This window comes from Acartia tonsa, chromosome 8 (assembly GCF_053477335.1).
Source record: "Acartia tonsa isolate MP-2025a chromosome 8, ASM5347733v1, whole genome shotgun sequence".
NCBI classification, from domain to species: Eukaryota; Metazoa; Arthropoda; class Copepoda; order Calanoida; family Acartiidae; genus Acartia; species Acartia tonsa.
This window is the reverse complement of record NC_137267.1, coordinates 33,532,070-33,548,384: the sequence shown is the minus strand read 5'-3', so window position 1 is coordinate 33,548,384 and position 16,315 is coordinate 33,532,070. Positions and strand designations below refer to the sequence as shown.

Below are 16,315 nucleotides of genomic sequence, written 5' to 3'. Positions count from 1 at the left end.
CATGAATTTACATTTTACATATTTCCACCAAGATTCATTGAGATTGTTTATTGGAAGGGTTGCTAGATTGATTCCTAAATTTCCATGCTATAATAAATCAAAAGGTTTCGTGATTTATTTGATCAAATTTAATGTTTGTTTTTATGACACTGCTCAATAGTTTATTTTACCGGATGTCCATCCATAATTTTTGGGCTTCTTAACTTATGGATGTTGTAATCCATGTTTTTGATAAATTTGAATTGATATGTGAATTTAAATCAGGATTATTATTTTCAAATGTACAAAATATTATTTGATAAATATATTACTTATATGCCAGTTAAAATGTTATATTATCGGTTAAACATTGTATTTAAAAAAATCTCAAAAAGATAAGATGGGAAATAAAATAATAAGTGGGTCATATTAGATGTATTTTAGTTAGATTGATCAAAGTTAATATTTTAGTTGGTAGAGAAAAGTTGATATGCTTACCATCTCAGAAATGGAGTGGACAGGTATATACATTAAGGCGGGTTCTTATTGGAATTAGACAAGACAAAACTTACCTTTAAAAATATCTGACCACAAAAGAATATAAAAAATTGAATAATATATATCAATTATATCAATATATTATTCAATATTTACTTATTAACCCATGCAGAAAACAATTTAACAATTAAGTGCCAAAAAAAAAGATTTGTTACATATTCTTGCGTGGAAATGTATAGAGAATAAAGACATATGCTACTTTTGATGATAAATTTAATTAAGAAATAAAGGCCGGCTGTAAACCCTAAAAAATACGTTTTCATGGGTATAACTGTATATTCTGTTTAAGTATGTATTGTTATCAAATGAGCATCTAGAGTAGACTTATGTCATTATCAAAATTGCTTTAGAAGGTTATTATAGTCAACTTTAATTTATTGCCACAAAGTCTAAATGAAATATTTAGGTTGTTATATTTTTATCCACAAAAACACGGCAAAAGGATAGTAATAAAGAACATTAAATTGAATGAATGAATAACATCAATATTTATTTTAGATACCTTCATGTGATAAGATTATTTGTCCTGATATCAAGACTATTGTAAATGTAAGTAATATAACACTTCAGAAAAGTTTCACTTTTTCAAAAAAGAAAGTTAGTATATCAAATCTTTTTTGATAGATTTTTAAAATGTTATGTTTTTATTTTTAATGAAAACTATAACTTAATGCCTACATAACAATTTCCATATGACATTACCATTCTTCAAAATAGGCTTGTATATCTGCAAACTAGGAGATTTATTACCTATATAGGACCAGCCTAAGAAATTTTATAGAATTTAAATTTAAAACACTAGAGGGGAAAGGGGTTAAATAATTGTATCTCCCCATCACAATGACCTCGTGTCGACTCTCAATTGGGTCTTTGAAAATCAACCAATGGTGTTGGGAATATTAACACAGCCAATTAGCAGAAAACAATTTGCTAGCAGACGAAAAAGGTCATCAAAAAAGGGAGGGAGGTTGTTTTCTGTATATTAATAATAATAATATTTATTTCAGATTTGGAAAAGTACAATATATTGCATGAGGATTAAAATAGTCCACTGACTATATGGATTGACCAAAAACATATAATGTTGTTAGCCCATCCATTTTACAATTACTAGTTACAGTATATATTGATATATAATCATTAGACGAAATATTAATTCCTATGCTATTGACTAACCAAAGTCCTACAGATGATGTCGTGGGAGAGCTTCTTTTAGTAAGCTCCCCAATCACGTATGCGATTGTGGCCGTTTAGGGCCGACATGCCGTATGTGTTCGTCCCCTCGATTGCCGTCCTTATCCTGAACCAGTACGTCGTAGCTGATCCAAGCATCAAAGGGCAATACGAGTTTCGGCGGCTTATCTTCGAGCTGGTTTGGGGTGGGTGGGGATGGGGATCTGGGTAATGACGTTAAGGGGAAACGAAAAATCAATTAAGAGTTGTCACGCTGATTAACCGACTCCACCACCTAATATGGTGTATATATATATATATATTCATCTATACTATAGATCTGTAGGATTTAGCCTATTTTCATTTTATTATTAGGATACTGTAGTAAAGATATCCATAAGAGAAGATGGAGGAAAGGTTTACCTGGCCTGTCCAAGGTAATACAAAAATCTGTGAATATGGTGCAACATTTGGTTAAATGTTCCTGGTAACATTTTTCTGCAAAAATCGTTGAACTTTAAAGGCTGCCAACGGCCAAATGGTGGAACTTATAGATTAAGCTGGTTCAAAATTTTAACCGAACAAAGATGGTCTACAAATAATCTGAAATGTTACCAGGACATTTTACCAACAATTAACAAAATCTGTTATTGTCTCTCTTAATTATTAAATCTAGTGATTGATACAAATTCCTTGTAAAATGGTTTCTATACTGAGATCGGTTTTTAATAAATGCCGCGTTTTTTCGACAATTTTTTAGACATTGATTGATTGAACGAAGACGATGGGAGAGTATACAACATAAGAATTCAAAATTTTAAAATTATTATTTTAGCCATTTGTATAATATCTAATACAACTTAAATCCATTTTCGCTGCATATTTATTAATGCGTCTTTTTAGAGCTGTGTTAGACATTATACAAATGGCTAAAATAATAATTTAAAATTTTGAATTTTCAAGTTTTGTATACTCTGTTAAAATCGTACGGGGCATTGATCTTCAAGATGGAATAAGGTTTTTAGCAGAGTATACAACTAAAGTATTCAAAATTTTAAAATTATTATTTTGGCCATTTGTATAATGTCTAATACAGATCTAAAAAGATGCATTGATAAATATGCAGCGAAAATGGATTTAAGTTGTATGGCTAAAATAACAATTTTAAAATTTTAAATTCTTATGTTGTATACTCTCCCATCGTCTTCGTTCAATCAATCAATGTCTAAAAAATTGTCGAAAAAACGCGGCATTTATTAAAAACCGATCTCTGCTAAAGAGAAGTGCCTAAAAAAAATGACGCCAGAGTATAAATTTGACTAATGATAGGCCAGTATACATTTTGATTGACCAATGGTAAAATGTATACTAGCCTATCATTGGTTATTTGTATTGTATGACGTTAATTTCTTTATATGCACTATAAGCTGCTTTTGCTATGTCAGACATTTTACAGAACTTGTAATAATAAGGTAGAATAGCTGGACTTAATATTAACAGTAAACAGCTACACTTGTTGTTTGTCAGGTTTCACATAAATGCAAAAGACTTCAATGGCCATGAATGTTAGCAGTTATTCTAGTGCAAAGATGGTAAAGACAGAATTAGGACATTGTTTTGCGGGTCTCGGGGTCTTAGAACATGATAAAAATTGAAAAAATATGCTATAAAAAACTTTCTGAATTCTTTAACCCCAAAAAAACCAAACCCTTTAAAAGGCCAATGAATTAAATATATATTCCTCTTTTTATCTATTTGCCAAACAGTTATTGCAGTGACACCAGGAATAAGGTATAGCCAAAAATCTAAAATGATAATTGGGGGGCAGATGGAAAGGTCGTAAATTCTGCTATGTGTTGCCCCCCCCCCCCCCACGACAGCTGAATACACTTATATTTTCCCGGATTAATCTCGTTGTTGGTATAAGCTGCAGTGACACAAAAATTGAAATTATGTCATATTTTCTTTTGTATGCTTTTATCATTCTTTTAATATAAACTAATTTTAATTTACTTATTAGGGGACATCAGATGAATGGTCCAACAGAAGCCTACTGTCAACCAGGCATTTATTAGTAGCGAAGCTCCTCTATAATTCACTATGCCTGTCCGTCAGTAACGCCATGGGAAAAATGTGATTTACTCAGCTGTTATCAAATCTAGACTTACGATTTTCTTTGTCAACATTCTCATAATTATGGGGTGTTTTTTAGTATATAACAACCAAGCAGTCCGACAGCTTTTAAAACAGCCTTTATTTATTTTTTAATTTTCACATATCTTCTGGGTGTTTGGACCGATTTACAAAATTTTATCATTCAGAAATCATTCTTTATTTCGTCTTATGTCCTTCTTTCTCTTTCTTTTTTATGGCCAGTAAATATATGCTTAATTCACTTCGTCCATTTGTCAATACATGTTTTTTGTGTTTCGCTTATGAATGTTGTCATCCTTGCTTTTTTATAGATCAAAATTTCTTAAAAATTCTTCAGGGTACACTTAATGATATTTAAAAAATATTGGAATATGTCAATAAAAAATAGATAAACCTTTTCCCAAATGTTTTTAACTTTTGCCTTTGTTAGCTAGTAAGGGAATGATTTAAATACTTTTCACTAATAATTATTTTTAATGCAATTTAATTTAATTTTTAGATTCAACTTGGTCAATAAATTCATCTCCAACTTGTAAACCAATAAGCTGTAGGTAAGCTATAGCAAAACTGTTCTTATATTTATTTTGTCTGTGTGTCCATAAAAATGTATTTACAGACTTTGAAGTAAAAAAGTTGTTGTCAATTAATTGTGATTGTTGATTTATAATAAATGTAATTTAAGTACATATAAGTACATTTCTTAGTTTTAAAAACTATTGAACCAACTAAACCCAAGGCTTCTTTATCAAACTAACATCTTTGTAGAGACCAAATATATATTCTAAAAACTACGGTTTTTATTCTTAATCGTCCCATAAATTTTTTTGACATTTTAAACATATTTACAAACATCTCTTATTTATTGTTATTAATATTCAAAGCATTTTTTTATGGAGCATCTTTATGTTTTTTTGATAAAATTAATAGAAATTATATTTATTCTATATCAATGTTTCCTTTCTAGGACTCCAAGTTTAAGTAAAAACCTAGAAATTCAGCAAACTGGACCCTTCAATGCTGGAGATGTTGTTAAGGTAAACTTTCATTTTAAATGAATTTATTGTTAGGTACACCCTAACGATTTTTGTTTTGACTTCCCTTACTCGAGGCATGAAAATCCGTTTGTCTGCAGTCTGAATTGAACAGTAAAGTTTTCTCTGTTGCTTTTGACTTTTTTATTGTCTTTTTTTTTTGCTGAAGATTAAGGTACCTATAATTGTATAGTCTGTAAAGAGAGGATTTTAACATTTTTTTATTATTTCAGTTTCAGTGCAAAGTTGGATTTAGACTTGAAGGTAACAAAGAGTATTGTCATTTAAAAATATTTTTAATAAGTTGAAATGTTAACAAGTACAATTACTTCCAATAGTATAAAGGCTTTTTTTATTAAATGATTACAGGTATCTTTCTAGCATGCCCAGTGGCTTTGACTATTGTGAAAGAAGAAAAGTGTGCTCTTTTAAAATCATATGCAATGACCTTGCAAAGTACTTGCCACCTAAGATATGTCCAGTTCTAACTAATTTGACCGACTAAATGAGAGTGAGAGAAAGAAAGAGAGAAAGAGAGAGAGGGAGAGAGAGATAGATAGATAGATAGAGAGAGAGAGAGAGAGAGAGAGAGAGAGAGAGAGAGAGAGAGAGAGAGGGAGGGAGGGAGAGTCACAGAGTCAGAGAGAGAGGGAGAGTCAGAGAGAGAGATAGAAAAGGAGAGAGAGAGATGCAATTTTTAAAAAATCTAAGATTAAGCCACAATAAGCATTAAAGAAAGACAGACACAGAATAACTATTGCTTTCTTTGGCTGATTTTTGTATTTAGGAAAACCATTGTCTTTGTGCAACAATAATGGACAGTGGACCAACCCATCTCCACACTGTGTCAAGGTAATTCACTATTGCATTGTTTTTTGCATTTTTATTATGCTTTCAGGAATTACATAAAATATACTTTTCAACAATATCAATGTTCAAGTTTTGAGTTCTCCAAGCAGGTAAAAATAATAGAGAAATCTTTCTATTACCATGAGAACAAGGAAAAGGCTTGTAAAGCAATTAAGGAAAACATACATATATGCTTTGGCAAAAATTTTTGCGGGAAGAGTTGTCAGGATTAGAGCCAGAAACCTATATAGATTTTACTTTGAAAACCAATACAAAATTTGAGCCAAAGATCTTTAACTTAAGATAAATAAACCTTGCTACTTAGTATTGTAGGATTCTTGTTACATGGTTGTAATGAAAAGCAGGGGCGTGTAAGAGGCAGATCAAGAAAAATTACACAACCCATTGCCTAGAAAAGGAACCACTTGTAAGCTAATCTTTTAAAATTTCAAGGAATTTTTCAAAAAATGTTAGAAAATTTTTACAAATCTACTTGTTATTTTCTAAAAGAAGAGAAAAGATATGAAAAACCTTTACATACAGTTTTTTTTTCAATAAAAAAAAAGATCTACAAACCTTCTGAATAAGTTAAAAATTGGATGAAACCCATTCAACTACACCCATGTACTTTTTATACTTTTAAGATTTACCTAGAAAGACAAACATTGGGTTTGTGGTTTGTGTACCTAACAACACATAAAAAAGTAGTGGATACATTATCATATCATAAAAGTATTTGTCTTTTAGCTTTCTGTTTGTTAGTCTGTCGTCTTGTCTATCATGGTAATCTAATATTTCCTCTTCTATATTCTAAAGCTTTTCTTTACCCCTTTCTGATTCCCTGCCTCCAGCAACCACTTGGAAGCCTCCAGGATCAGAACATCTAGGCACAAAATAAAGATTTTTTAAACAACATATCCATTAACTACTAAGACAAAGCCTATTCTCACCGCCCCCCCCCCCCCTCTTTTTTTTCTTTTATTTATTTGCCTTATTAATTACTGCTTATTTCTTAAAATTCATTTATTAACATAGGTTTTATAACTGCAAAAGCTTTCTCCATTTTAAAATATCAAATATTTGATATGCTCTTGCTCATGTATGAATATACATACACTATATGTATACTGTTTGTATATCCCCTCCAGCAATGTACCTGGAATCTTCATTTCAGGTTTTCCTTCTACAATCAACACTTTCTAACCACATAGTTATGTACAGTAAATGTACTTTAAATTGTACAATAAACACGGTGACAGATATTCCAAGAATGTACACAAATCTTATATACAAGAGCAAATAAACACGAAAATATTGCTACAATCGTTAAATTGATATATAATGTTAAAAAAAACCTATTTAAGGAAGCTGTTTATAGTACATATAAAAGATAACGTCATATTGGCCTACCATTGGTCAATTCAAATGTTTATTGGCCTAGGCACTATAAAAAGTTTACTATTTAAAAGTTAATTGTGTGAAAAGGTTTTAATCCTGCGTGGATAAAGTGCTATGTTCACAGCTACCTATAAACTCAATTATCTTCATTTGTCATTAATTGACACTTTTTACATAATTGATATTATACCTATTTAAATTAGATCATTAGAATTGTCAACTTAATAATTCCAGTATGGCTTCAAAACCGACTAATATTCGCTTGACTAGATCCTGCTCTGAGCCATACGAAACCAATTTCTTCGAATAATAAAAGAAAAATCATAAAATTGATATTAGTTTTGTTGATCTGGGTCTTTGGCAACTCGGGTCTAACAAAAAAGGAATTGATCTTATAATTTTTCATAGTACTATACTATTTGCGGTAAGCTGTCCATAATACGATGCAATAAATAACCATTCCTGATTCAACAGGGAGTTTTGAAGAATAAAGAACAAGGTTATATTTTGATACAGTGCATGTTTGGTGTGAATACACTTTTTCAAACAGTTTTCATAACTACATATTATTACAACAGCACAAATTGAAACTTGGTAGCTTTAAAAATGAGGGGGATGAGAGGAGAAGTGGGAAAGAAAACCCCTTAAAAAAGAGATGGATAATCCCTAATTTTTATGACGTCACGTTGCTGATTTTTGAGACACTTTGTAAAATCGCTCTTTTGCATTCTTCATAATCCTTAAAAGCACATTTATTGTGCTTAAAGGACAATTTGCTGTTGCATAAATAATTTGCTAACATGACTAAACATTTGTTTGTGTGGCTATAAATATGTGAGGTTTCTAGAGCTTAAAACCCAGGCACTAACATAGAAATAAGATCCTTCTTCTTGTGGTGCCAATAATAAAGCTATTACATTAGAGAGACAATAATAAAACCCAGGCACTAACATAGAAATAAGATCCCTCTTCTTGTGGTGCCAATAATAAAGCTATTACATTAGAGAGATAATAATAAAACCTAGGCACTAACATAGAAATAAGATCCCTCTTCTTGTGGTGCCAATAATAAAGCTATTACATTAGAGAGATAATAATAAAACCCAGGCACTAACATAGAAATAAGATCCCTCTTCTTGTGGTGCCAATAATAAAGCTATTACATTAGAGAGACAATAATAAAACCTAGGCACTAGGACAGAAATAAAATCCCTCTTCTTGTGGTGCCAATAATAAAGCTATTACATTAGAGAGATAATAATAACACCCAGGCACTAACATAGAAATAAGATCCCTCTTCTTGTGGTGCCAATAATAAAGCTATTACATTAGAGAGATAATAATAACACCCAGGCACTAACATAGAAATAAGATCCCTCTTCTTGTGGTGCCAATAATAAAGCTATTACATTAGAGAGATAATAATAAAACCCAGGCACTAAAATAGAAATAAGATCCCTCTTCTTGTGGTGCCAATAATAAAGCTATTACATTAGAGAGACAATAATAAAACCTAGGCACTAGGACAGAAATAAAATCCCTCTTCTTGTGGTGCCAATAATAAAGCTATTACATTAGAGAGACAATAATAAAACATAGGCACAAACATAGAAATAAGATCCCTCTTCTTGTGGTGCCAATAATAAAGATTCAAAATGTAGATAAAAATCAGCTTCCTTTATGTATTGTATTTCTAGTGCTATACGTCTATTGGTGTAAGAATTGAGATTTAAAGAGTGCAACTTGTGGCCAAAGGTGCAATTCAAGGACATGGATTCACATTCTCACAGGGAGGGAGGGCACATTCGACTGTAAATTAAACTGGTACACTGGTTTTTTAACCGCGTCATCTTATATATGGCTAAAAACATTGGGTGTCCCAAAATTTCCCAACATTTTAATCTGCATAAGGAGTAATTATGTTTTCTCATCATTGGGAATGTAAATTAATTTAACATTCATTGTCCTATCCCTTAAGATCCCTGAGTTCTCACCAAGAACTTTTCTTACAATATCACTGTTATTCTTTAGTAGACAATCCTACACAAAAGTGCCAGGATATATTTTTGTCTGTCCGCTAACATCTACTAATCGGATGCACCGACTTCCCACCATTAAGACCATTTAAGGGGGAGGGGGATGGTAGGAAAATGATAGATATAGAAAAAATACCAACAAATGTTTTTATTATTTTTATGACCGATAATAAAACATCGTAAAGTGCCTCCAAAAAATCACGTCATACCATACAAGTGACCAATGAGAGGCCAGTATAAATTTTACCATTGATCAATTATAGTTTATAATGGCCTATCATTAGTTCTTTGAATTGTATGACGTCATATTTTTGAGGCACTTTACGCTATTTCACAGATAATAAATATGGTTGGTTTAAGTGTAATAAAACTTAGAAATGAAATAAACTAAAACCATTCCAGGAGATCTCTACGGGCATACAAGGAAAAGGAAACATGAAAAATGAAAAAATTAACAAAAATTTATGATTTATCCAGGGATCTTAAGGGATAAGACAATGGACGAGAAGTTGTGCATCTAAATCATGATAAATCCCTTTACTCCTTTCATAAAAAAGAATTGATAAAACTCTTAAGTGTTTATCTCAATAAAGTAGTATTTTTTAATTTATGAAAGAGCGAAAGCATTTAACTTTGTTTTATATTTTATTCTGTTTTAGGCCTGTACCTATCCTGGTGCTGCTATAAGAGGTAAAAACGATGCATTTTATTTTTATAAAATTAAAATCAAGATTATTAAAATTAACCTGCAATCTTTCATATCTTTATCTCCACCCTCCGAAAAAAAACAGAAAAAGATTTAATTCCCCCCCCCCCCCCCCCCAATTTGTGTACTTTTTCTTACTAAAGATTAAATTTAAATATATGGGGGGGGGGCTCTTCTTCCCCTTCCCCCAAATTAAGTGCACAATAAATAACATGGATGACAACAACCATAAGTGGCGAAGCAAAAAAACACAGGGTCACCAAACGGACACAGTGAGTCATGGAGCAGAGGTTCAGTGGTCATGAAAAAGGGAGCAAGACAAAAAGAAAAATAGAAGGGGGTAAATCTGACATACGGACGTACGAAGCTACTTTAATATAGAAAAGCTTCGCTTTTTAAAAGTTGATCCACTAATCCTGAATATGATAATGCAAATGTAAACAAAGTTTTGTAGAACGTTAATTATACATAAACAAAGTATATTACATGTATATAGTTATAACAAGGATGACAACACACATAAGTAGGAAGCACATGAATAGAAGTATGAGGAATAATCACATTACCTGCTGTATATTGGAAATTTCTAGAGTTCTATGCCATAAAGAAATCAAAATAAAAAAAATAGGGTTCCAACCCAGCAGGGCCTATTATTAGGTGTCATAACACTGCGTGGCTTTAACCAGTAAGAAATGTAACCTAACCTAACCTGACATAATTTAATAAACAAACAAAGGAAACCTCCCCCTCCATCTCATTCAAAATTTATTCAAAATAAGAGGGGGGGAGGGTATCAGTACTCACCAGGGTATTTTGTGTGAAAGCGCCGAATCTTCTTTTAGAAAGAGTGAGTTATGGAGTAGATTTGCTCCTAAAAGTAAAAACAAAGTATGTACTACTTTGTTTCAGCTATCTAAAGGGATAAGACAATGGCCGATAAATTAATGCATATTGCAATTATTAGTTGCAACATTTGGTCACTCAACTTGATAAATCAACCAATCAAAAATCATTAAACATTCCCAAATTTGTTTAGCCAACGAATAAAAAAAGATTATTAAAAACTTTGGGGACAAGTGTAATAAACAGCCCATTGTCCCTTCCCGCCCTGACTTTGTTTACCAAATATGTATCTATATACAAATTATGAAAAAAAAAACTTTTAGACAAACAATAATATTATGATAGATGTAATGGGATTAAATAACAAAAAAAAACAATAATTATCAATATTTTCTAAACAGCTTTTGAATATATTCGGCTTAATTTCTTTGTGAATATAATTCTTACAAATGCGTTTCTACTCTATAGCTTTCTTTGGGTATAGTCCCTTTCGGGACAACGCCTCTTAGAGGGCGTTTCTTTGTATTATCACAGTAGATTTTCTTCTTATTTCTAGCCCCTGCGGGGCCAATCTCCTAACCTAACCTAAAATAACTAAAGCTACTCTTAAAATACGACAGAACGCCCCTTAAGAGGTGTTGTCTTGAAACGGAAATTCTAGTTCGTCTGTTAAATATATTTTGAAAATTTGTCCTCGAATAGAAAGAAAAATAACTTTACTACTATAAAAGGGATTTTTTTTTAATTTCTTGCCCTTAAATTTACATTTAGATGTAGATTACACTGGTTTATAACCATGTAGTCTTATGCGTTGGCTCACAAACTTTGTTACCTAAATTGAATTTTTATTGGTAGGTTCAAATCTAGCAGTGTCTAAACTTTAAAACCATTACAGAAGGGGCAATCTTGTTTATCATCATTGGGGATTGATTTATTGTCCACTGTCGCATCCTTTTATATCGCTTTGGTTTACTTGATATCTCACTAAATTCTCGCAGGATTGATGGATTCTGTGAAGTTCTACTACAACATTGGAGATCAAGTTAATTATCAGGTACGATTTACAGATTATACCAACTGTTACAGGAATTATCATGCGGTCCTCATAGGACGGACACGCTCTAACCGCATATAAGTTTTGCTTTTTAAGTGACTGTAGAGTTGCTACGCTTTCTAAATTGTAACTAACGGTAACTATTATAGAAATAATCAAGCAAAGTTTTGAATAATTCTAACATATTTATTTTAATAATTAAGTCATACAAAAAATGTAAAAAATCAGCGTGTTTTAAATGGACGTGAGACATTTTTTGTAACGATTATAGAGTTGATACACTTTCTATTTCGTACCTAACTGTTATAGGAATCATCATGTAAAGTTTCAAATCGATAGGATAATTCTAACATGGTTAAATTAACGAAAAGAACTAACGGGCGTACGTACGAACCAAACCTATTAGCTAGGGACATTTAGTAAATATAAGACTGACAAAGCCAGATATCACAGCACATTTACAATAATGGATTTGTAATTGTTATTTCTCGCATCGTATTATAAGCAGCTTTCCAAGTATATTAAAATGTAAAATTATAAGATTATAACTATTTTTTAGCCCCGTGATGCCGAAGGCACGGGATAAAAAATGGTTATAGTCTTATAATTGTACATTTCTATATTAGTAGAAAACTGGATATAATACGATGCTAGACATGATTTTCCAGAATGGTTGAGAACCGGTTCTAATCCACCGGATATTAACCGGTTTCGAAGCGATACGGAAAAATTAATCATATATACTTTTAGTGCTCAGAAAATACTACGATGGTTGGTAATCCAAGTATAACCTGTCTAAACACAGGTAAAAAAAAAATAAACCATAAAAAAAAATAATTGTCTGGGCCATCATAATGTAAAGCTTTAACTTTTGAAGATTTTTATGGAAATAATAAAATGCCTTAATCATCACATCTCTTAGTTTAGTTCCTAAAAAATATAAAAAACTATTGCTGACATCCCACCATATGATTGCAAGGCCGCAACGGCATTAATTCTGCTCTAATAATAAATTTATCGCATCAGATATATAGTATTATTTCGGTTTGGTACAAAATCCGAACCTCCCCGGCATCTAGTAATGCTAGATTAGTAAATAATTTATTTACAAAAAAAATTAGAATACTATTAGTCATTCAACGCATCGTATTATAAACAGCTTTCCGCAGACATTAAATGAAAAATTTTAAGATTAAGATCGAGGGCCCGAAGGCTCAGAAAACAAAACTGGTATTAATCTTATGTTTTTTATTTTAATATTCGTGGAAAATATGATGCTATACATGATTTTTCATGATAAGAACAGGTTCTAATCCAGCGGATATTAGCCATTCTAATAATCATTTAAAATTTAAGGTTTATGGTCAAGTGATACCCCTCTGTGTCTGGAGAAGTTGCCATAATGAGTCTGAATGATAAAAGTAATAATAATAATAATTTTAATAATTCAAAGTAATTTTTAATTAATTGCCATAAAAATGTATGATAATAGCGGAAAATATAATGAATATTTTTTTTCAATATTTCTAGTAGTGAAGCTACTCTATGATTTACTTTGACTGTCCGTCAGTCTATTTGTAACGCTATGGATGAATTTGATTTTCGAAAGATTACTTGATTTGTAAGATTTATGGCGTATTATCTCTATTTATTTTCTGTTTAAAACAAATAAACATGTAACATCTAATTAACACTCACCATGTCCGTTTGTCAATGTCCACCCATGAATTTTGTGCTTCGCTACTTATGGAGATCGTCATCCTTGTTTAATTATTTATAATTATTTTTTGACTAAGATCATATAACACAAAATAAATGGCCTAATTTTGATTTTATAGAAGAATTTCATATTTCTTGACAAATAAAATGTTGAAATCCAACTTATACCAACAATAAAATTTATTTGAAGAAAAAAATCACGAAATCCATAAATAAATTTAGCTGTCGTTGGAAGTCAACACATCGTAGAATTGACGACCTTTAACATCTGCCCCCAAAATATTATTTCAGATTTATTTCGCTTGTTGGTTATACCGTGTTCCTTGTTGAAATGTAACCTGTATGTATGAAAATAATAATAATATATATTCTTGTGATAGATATATCATTGAAATACAAAATTTAGACATTATTTTACTTTATTTCTATAAGCGCAGCTACTCTATACAAATATAGTATATATGGTTAGATTTATAAAAAAAAACATACAAACATATTATGCTTTGAAAAGAATCAGTGGCGTGCAAACCACTTTATCAAGGGGGTCATGTTGAACATTTTGAAAAATTTTCCGTCACCCCCCTCCAAAAAAAAAAAGATTAAAGTTACCCTTTAAATGTTGCCGATTTATTTCACCGTGTTTTGACATTATATATGCTCTATATGATAAATGTATGTGGCCCTAAAAAGGACCTGTTTGCCAATAATGACAAAAGTCTATCCGCCAAATCCGTAGAGGGTGCGTCCTTGTCTCTTGAGGGCGTAAACAACATCCATAGCGGTGACAGTCTTCCTCTTGGCGTGTTCAGTGTAGGTGACAGCATCTCTGATCACATTCTCAAGGAAAACCTTGAGAACACCGCGGGTCTCCTCGTAAATAAGGCCAGAGATACGCTTAACTCCACCACGACGAGCTAAACGCCTGATGGCGGGCTTTGTGATTCCCTGGATGTTGTCACGCAAGACCTTGCGATGACGCTTAGCTCCGCCTTTACCCAATCCTTTTCCACCTTTACCTCTGCCGGTCATCTTGTAGTGTGTATGAGTTGAAAGTCAAACTATGACTAATTAAAATTTATTAAACTACCATTATTTATACCTGCCACGCGAGTTATTACTGAATTCTGATTGGATGACAATGCTAATTTCCTTACAATCCCCTTTTTGTTTGGGGTACAAAATGGTACAGAAAAGGGTTATAATTCTCAAAGTAAAAAATTTATCATTAGTAGCTTTGCGATATGTTTAAAAATTATCAATATGTAAATTATAAAAACAAAGCGAAGCTCTAAACTCAGTAGTCAGGACAAACGAACATTAACACTTGTAGGGTTTTAGCAAACTATAAATAGAACATTAATTTGTAGGTCTAAGCAAAATTGTACGTTGACTTATTATTACTTAGATACAGGATACTATATATATTTTTCTGAATTTTATAGAGATGCTTTGCTAATAACATTGTACCTTGTTATCTTAGGAAACAAAATTCCAAAAGTCGAGTGAATGGGATAATCATATCATATAAAAAATGGGCGTAAAAACATATTTTAGATATCAACATGCTTTAAACGGACTCTCTGGTAATGCTTATTTAGGCGCTACGCTTTATAAACCGTATCTAACTGTTAGAGAAATTATCATGCAAAGTTTGTAATTTGATGGACAGTTAAAACCTGCCTAAATTAACGATATATAAAGGGTATTCGTTATGGACGTACAGATGAATCAAACCTGTTATTAGCTTTGGAAAATTAGGATAATTAAAATTCATAACTTAAGGATATATTAGTTAGCCTTTATGCTAAACTTACACGGACGGATTGAAACAATTGTAGCAGCGCTAAAATAATCCACATTTTTTACAAGAAACATTTTCTTTTCTGAACATTTTAAATGTCGTTGCCCTTTGGTTTGTTATAAAGATTAGACCAGATCATATTGGAATTAGATTAGAACCGGTTCTCAGCTAAACGGAAAAATCATGTATCATGTAATAAACAGAAAATGTTCATGAAAGTTAAAATAAAAATCATAAAATCAATACCAGTTTTGCTAGTCCTTACCTTAGGTCCATCGGGGCTAACAAAACTGATTTTTATCTTTTGATTTTTCATTTCTATACCCGCGGAAAGCTGTCTATAATACGATGCGATAAATAACTATTTCCTTCCACATTGGTATATACCTAATCCTCAATAGTTACAAATATTCCTGTCTAGTTACCCCTGAGTAAATGTAAACCTAACTTTATGATATTCTTATAACAAAATCTACATAAAAAATTACATAACATTGAAAGCTAGAATAAAAAACCTTTTGTTAAAAAGATTATGAATTTTCATGAAATTTTTATAATATCTCCTGTAAGAATTTAACCCCATAAAATTAGCCAATTTTTTTTAAATTAATTTTTTTTTCTTGTGGCGATTTCTCTTGGGAGGGTGGTGGTACAATCCCCAAAAATAGTCATAAACCTTCCTTGGACCTATTAGAGCTACCCTGTAAAGGAAAATTATATCGATTCAGTGGTTAGCGAGATCTTTCGATACAAACAGACATCCAGTCACATTTAATATCCAACATAAACATCATTTAAGTTTGAACAGAAAATCTGTATAATTTTATCCAAAAAATACTTAATTAAAGGATGTTCAATAACATACACAGATTTTCATTATTATATCAGAAATGTTTCACTTTACCTAATGTTGATAAGATTCCATATTCCAAAGTGAAAGGGATGATTATATCATATAAAATATTGTTTCAGAAAAGCCAAAAATAATCATAATGGACATACGACCTTCTGGTT

General features: G+C 31.4%; 2 protein-coding genes across 2 annotated transcripts in view; one reads left to right on the top strand and one right to left on the bottom strand.

The window, feature by feature from the left end:
• LOC145326582 (sushi, von Willebrand factor type A, EGF and pentraxin domain-containing protein 1-like) overlaps nucleotides 1-13,912 on the top strand; it is a 139,881-nt gene extending 125,969 nt beyond the window's left edge. The window contains exons 47-58 of the mRNA XM_080169953.1: nucleotides 451-500; nucleotides 1,036-1,086; nucleotides 2,086-2,147; nucleotides 3,731-3,774; nucleotides 4,364-4,415; nucleotides 4,829-4,898; nucleotides 5,129-5,159; nucleotides 5,683-5,747; nucleotides 9,838-9,868; nucleotides 11,726-11,781; nucleotides 12,532-12,586; nucleotides 13,138-13,912. Of these exons, the coding sequence (XP_080026079.1) occupies nucleotides 451-500; nucleotides 1,036-1,086; nucleotides 2,086-2,147; nucleotides 3,731-3,774; nucleotides 4,364-4,415; nucleotides 4,829-4,898; nucleotides 5,129-5,159; nucleotides 5,683-5,747; nucleotides 9,838-9,868; nucleotides 11,726-11,781; nucleotides 12,532-12,586; nucleotides 13,138-13,184 (614 nt within the window). The 3' untranslated portion in view covers nucleotides 13,185-13,912. The remainder of the gene's footprint in view (nucleotides 1-450; nucleotides 501-1,035; nucleotides 1,087-2,085; nucleotides 2,148-3,730; nucleotides 3,775-4,363; nucleotides 4,416-4,828; nucleotides 4,899-5,128; nucleotides 5,160-5,682; nucleotides 5,748-9,837; nucleotides 9,869-11,725; nucleotides 11,782-12,531; nucleotides 12,587-13,137) is intronic.
• Nucleotides 13,913-14,168: 256 nt separating this feature from the next.
• LOC145325524 (histone H4) lies at nucleotides 14,169-14,529 on the bottom strand. The gene has a single exon (XM_080168503.1). The coding sequence runs from the start codon at nucleotides 14,527-14,529 to the stop codon at nucleotides 14,218-14,220; it is 312 nt and encodes a 103-aa protein (XP_080024629.1). The 3' UTR covers nucleotides 14,169-14,217.
• Nucleotides 14,530-16,315: the final 1,786 nt, after the last annotated feature.